The sequence below is a fragment of the Eurypyga helias genome, unplaced genomic scaffold (genome assembly GCF_000690775.1).
Source record: "Eurypyga helias isolate BGI_N326 unplaced genomic scaffold, ASM69077v1 scaffold18702, whole genome shotgun sequence".
NCBI lineage: Eukaryota > Metazoa > Chordata > Aves > Eurypygiformes > Eurypygidae > Eurypyga > Eurypyga helias.
Window position 1 is genome coordinate 46,360 of NW_010235671.1, and position 6,000 is coordinate 52,359.

General features: G+C 39.2%; 1 protein-coding gene across 1 annotated transcript in view; it reads right to left on the minus strand.

Annotated features, from left to right (window-relative positions):
* LOC104506039 (plasma membrane calcium-transporting ATPase 2-like) overlaps positions 1-6,000 on the minus strand; it is a gene marked incomplete at its 5' end in the record, with an annotated part of 93,409 nt that overhangs the window by 46,351 nt on the left and 41,058 nt on the right. The window contains 2 exon segments of the mRNA XM_010146846.1: positions 1,057-1,096; positions 1,098-1,225. Coding sequence (XP_010145148.1) covers positions 1,057-1,096; positions 1,098-1,225 — 168 coding nt within the window.

A 6,000-nucleotide genomic window follows, 5' to 3' on the forward strand; every position in this document is an offset into this window, starting at 1 on the left:
AAAAAAACCCAAAACCAAAAAGACAACAACAACAAACAAAACAACCAAACAAACCCAAAACCAGTAAAACTGTTAGCCTGCGATTAGCAAAACACAAAATATGTTTGTGTCCATGTGTCAGGTGATTCACTTCACTGCTCAGATCTGCAGCTTTTCTCCAAAAGCACAGAAAAATTACAACAGCCATCTGTGCTGTAAATGAAGGCAAGGCCAAAAAGGCAGTTTTCTTCCACCAGAGCTCAGCTGTTGGCTAACACAGGTAAATTCTGCCACCGCATGAAATCAGCCTCTCAGCAGCTTCATGGATAATTCCCTCAGAATCATGCCTCTAGGTGTGGGACAGCGGAGTTTCTCAAAGCCGATGAAACGTGTACAAGTGTGTTGTTCTATTTGCATTTGAATCCAAGCTCTGCACTTCATTTTGGCACCAATAATGGCAGAATCTCCTCTGTGTACCAACAGCAACAAGGACAAACCCATTGTTTACACTAACATCCCTTGATCCCATCAATCCGTGCGAGGAGTGAACGACTGTCCATTCGTTCATGACGGACTCAAAGACACAGCACTGAGTTTCCTCTTTTACAGCTGACTTCAGTAGCCTGTCTGTTAGCTCCATCTTTTAGGGGGAGTTAAAAATCTCCCACAGAATGGATTAAGCTGTACAAATCATTAGAGTGAGTGGATATAGCAGTATATTAGATAAAGTGGTATGAAGTAAAGAAATGAGAGGAGCTGGTTCTCAGGACAGACAGCATTTTCATGAGGCAGATCTGCAAACTGCTATTGAGTTCCCTCTCCTCTCTGCTAACAAACCTGCTTTTAATGTGCTTAGTTTTGATTTCTTGTAGAGTAGTGCTGTGGTTCTAAAAACTGCTGAATTAGCCTAGCACTAAACTGATTGTGGCTCTGCATCATGAAAAGTAAAGACTGCATTTTCCATCTCCCCAAGTAGTCTTCGCCGAGGTACACACGGATGACAGTGAAAAACCATTACAGTGTTGTCACTGTTTTTAATAATAGTCACAATACATATGGGTTTAGTAGATGACTTACCTCTCCCTTCTCATTTCGGATCCTCCTGTTAAACTCTTTCCAAAAAATCTTCTCCCGGATGAATGATTCCACATTTTATGGCAATGGCACGAGCTGTGTTGATGTTGTCTCCAGTGACCATGCGGACTGTAATTCCAGCTCGCTGGCACTTTCTTATGGCTTCTGGGACCTATAAAAGCAATGTAGCAGGAGAGAAAATTCCTAGATAAGAGATAAAATGGCAGGTGTTTCCAATCAGAGTATTTTGCAGCTAAGAAATTCATGCAGCAAAAGGAGAAATAATACATGTTACAGCGTAAATTAGAGCTACCCGATTATTATAGGATTGAGTTCACATTGCAGGCAAGACAAATCATGATACATGAAGCACACATACAGGTTTTTCGATCAGCTGCCTACAGCTTTCCTTGTCTTCAATAAAAAGGAGTGCTTGGCAGCTTTTCTGACTTTCAGCATCAAGGTTCAGCACACTGAACCTAGCATACTCAACATACATGAAAATATGAACTGAGAACACATGTATTCTGTACAGAAAATTGTCTAACTTCTGATCCAAACTTTCCATTCAATAAGATTATCTAAAAATGTATTGTAATTTAGCGCTATGGCACTAATGCATGCGTATCAACAGGCAGAATTCGTAAGAGTTTAAAATTTCATTAATAATTTACATATTTTGAACTGTAAAAATGAAGCTTGATTTTAGTTATGCTCCTTCCTGCATAAGACTACCTTTTCCTGTTGTACAGCACACAAACCTGTGTGCAACAGCATCATGTAGAGTTTATATAAAAATAATAAGATTTTTCTAATTAAAATGTGCAAGAGCTAGGAAATTGATCCCTAATAATTAAAGCTCTTTTCATACATCAATACTTGGGTGTATGAAGTCAGTGTCTGTAGACAGGCTACATATCTATAGCTCAGTGTCAGGTAGGAAAAAATTCTATTCCCTTAAACGTATCATAATAAATAATGAATTATTGCTTAGTAATAAGCACCACTCTAACCAAACCAATGAATACAGTGTTACCACACTTTTGCATTATTATGAAAGTGTTATTTTCTTCAAGGAAAAAGAAATACCAGTATTTTCTGACATGAAAGAAGAAGTGTGTTTTAACACCTCAAGAACAGCCTAGATAGATACCATCAGCACAGTACCACTTCTCCAAATTTCCATTTTCACCTAGAAGAACCTAAGGGTATCCCGAGACTCCTTGTGAAGAGAGAAACCCATCACAGAGCTACAGGAAACTGCACTGCCTTACTCCAGAAGACAGCAAAGAGCAGACATAAAGCAATTAGAGGTTGCACCGGTTCTTACACGTAGGCCAGCAGAGAGGTACGTGAAATGCCAGTCAGATTCCCAAAAGATGGCATGCCTTAGATAAGCATCCGAATAGGCAGTGATCCTAAGTCAATTTCCAGACAATTTGAAGTTTAGCCCACGAGTTCAAACGGCTCCAAAGAGCTGTCCCTAGGCGCCTGCTCTGCAGTGCTGCCTAACACGCCCCGTCTATGTAAACGCATACTCAAATGTGGTTTGCATTTGAGTAAATTCCCCAAATACCTGTACTTGACCACTGACTGCGAATTGCTGCTGTACTACCAGCTGAGCTTCTTCAGAAGCCATGCTTAAAGCAGTGGGATCATCTGACTATGATGAATTGTGTCAGCAGTCGTGTATACAGACCTGTTGATTTCCTACAGAAACTAATCAGCCAATGATATGACAATAACTTTAATCTTAAAATATTTTTTTTAAAACTAAAAAGAATCCTATTTGGTTTAATAAAGGCTATCAAAATGGGTATTAATGGCTACAACAGCAGAGCCTCACTATATTCTGCCGCCAGTTCAGTGCAGCTGCTGATCATAACCTCTATCATAGATGTAAGCCTATTGCAGAACTCAATGCCAATTAGAGAGGATTAATCTCATCCATTAGTACAGAAAATATTAAGGAGGCACCATCTACAACTGTACATTGTTAATTTTGTGCATTTCTAGGTATTTTAATTTCCTCTATAGCCACAAGCAGGTGGCACTGCTGAGGGCAGGACGTTGCCTTTACTTGACAACCACTGCTCTGATCCAGCGTGGCAAATGCTGGGCTTCTAGTGATGGCACGGGGCCAGAAAGGCTACAGCACATCAGATTGAAATGATACACCCTTAAACCGTATTGTAGATAATCATTACTCCAACCAGCAAATACAATTTCACACCATGTTTCTGCATCTTCATTAAAATATTCTTTTCTCAGGAAAAACGAGTACTATTCACTTGCATAATGGTACTCGAAACGTCTCTAACACTCCTACATCAACGCAGATGCTCACACAGAGGGCACAGTGACTCAGCTGGCCAGTTGTGTTCTTTAATAAACAAGAGGCAGTGGTGAGCCTCCAGTTTTCCCAACTGCCTCTAAACTAACACCTAAGGGAGGATCAGACTAAGACTTTTCCCATGACTACAAAGAACACTCCACCCTCAGACTGCACCCACTTTGCAGAATGACTCTCAATACAGATTACAGAACCAAGAGAAAAGATACCTTCCCACTTCCTCACATCTACTGGGAATATTCTTCCCACAAGCTGTATCCTGGAAACGTTATTTGGACCTGAAGCCTTTTAGCATCATGAAATAGAACTCTATGGGGGACATGCAACCAGATTAAATCTATTACTTAAACAAATGACCCCTGCTTTAACAAGTTTCCACATTAATAACTCTGACTACATCCCATTTGCCAATGTGGAATGCCCTCAGTATCCACCTTAACTCCTGTGGCCCTCCTGCGTAGGATATGACAGATTTAGGTGACTATCTGTAAAACCAGCACAGCGTATGAACCATGAAGGAGAGAAATAAATTACAGTGCAAATACAAAAAAGGGTCCATTCACATAAAGTGTCACCCCTATCAAACAAGGTCATGGGAGGACAACCTAGTTTCAAATACATCCCAAACTCAAATATAATGAGAGAATTCTTTTTTTTTAATTATTATTATTATTTATATTTTCTATTTTATTTTCCTTTTCTCTCACTTTTTTAGGACAGCTGGTGGGTGGTGTTTGGTTTAATACTGTGTACAGTAATTACAGTTAAAATATTGTTCATATTTTTTTATTGCTGTAAGGAAAAAAAGAGTGTTGGCAGACTGAGTGGGCAGTGGAAGCAGATATTTTCCATCAGTTTTGAAGAGCTTAAGTACACATTTTAAAATTTTCTGGTTCATTTCCTCTCTGCAGAGAAAAGCTTCTAATGCATGCATGCATAAATTATCCAATGCAGGAATATCTATCAGAATCAGGTGACAAATAAATAGGTGACATTTGGAATTGATTTCCGTTCGTCTCGCAGAAGTAACAGACCGTAGGCGTACACTGGCAAATCAGAATAAGCCGGCACAGACTCATTAAAAACAATCCAGAAAGACTGTCACAATCAACAGAGAAATCTCAGCAAGAATGACGTCATTCTATTTGTTCTATTCATGTATATTTATCAAAGAACACCCCCCCCCAACAGAAACTAAATATCAAGTAGGTAGTTCAGTGCTTGAGAAAATCCACCGCTGATAATGAATATGCTAGTGTCTGAATTAACCTAAATAATCAAGGAATTCTGCAAAAGTCATGGGAGTCAATGGTTACATTCCAGATAAAGCTGGTCAGTTGCTGGATTTCACTGTTGAATAATTCATTCAAGTAGGGTTTTTTTACGTAGGGGAGGAAATGCAAGTGCAAGGCAGCTCCCAGCAATATTATCAGAGCAGATGCAAGCACGCTTATCGCTGAAAGCACGCGAGTGTGACACCACTGACACTGCAGGAGTTGGCAGGTTTGGGCACTCCCAGGCCGCATGTAGGCCACAGGAGCTCTGCAGAAACAAGGAATCTGTAACTCTCAATGTCTTAACTCCAACGGCCATTCTAGGGAAAAGGAAAAAACTGAGCCTTTCCAAGGAAAAATGGGACTGTAATTTAAAGGAAGCAAAAGGCTGCCAGGGTGGTGACAATGGATCGTTTAATTGGAATTACCTTTTCTACCATTCCTGTCAGAATAAATTCCAATATCCATGAATACCAACGATATTAATAAAACAGCATTTGTAGTAATACTTCCAATTTTTATGGGGTTTTTTGGGTTGGTTTTTTTTTTTCCCCTCCACAGAAAGCACTGTGAAAATTCATAAACTCCTGCGGTGACTCCATTTAATAAGCAGGCTTAATTTTGGCAAAACAGTAGAGTCCCTTGTAACAGTTCAGTGTCTTTACCATTTGCATCTACAGCGATGATTTCACCACTGTAATATATTACATTTCTTTCATTTCTTTCTCCTAATGTACTGCTACTGCTTTTTACTAACGTGTGGAATAGTACTAATTTAAACACTGTTTTGAATTGTCTCATGATGTTACTACCACTACAAAATAGTCAAAAGGGACAAGGAGGGGAAAAAAAAAACAACCAAACCCAACAACAATATCCCCAAAACCAATTCTGCAATATTTGGTAAAATTCTAGAATTACAAACTTTTTTGTGTGGGTCTTGCAATGAAGTAAGAAGTGTTAGTGCATATTCTGGTGGTAAACTACAAGAAATTCAAGACATTATCCCAATAATTATCTAGAAGTAAAATGTTTTCCTGCCTTGGTCTTATTTGATCCTTCACATACAAGTCAGACATGACTTCTTTGTTTTTGGCAACACTAAATTTTTACGTCAAGCTCCTAAGAAATTATTCCCTACGAGATGAGAGCAGTTCTCCTACAAAACACTCTCACAACAATCACATGGAAGGATAGTTTGCAGCTATTTTCTGTAATAACTGCAAATCCCACTGTTTCCTTCAGTCTGTCATATCACACATAACCAGACTTAAAGCTATTTCCTAACAACACGTAGCATGAATCAATTTTGGAGGGAAA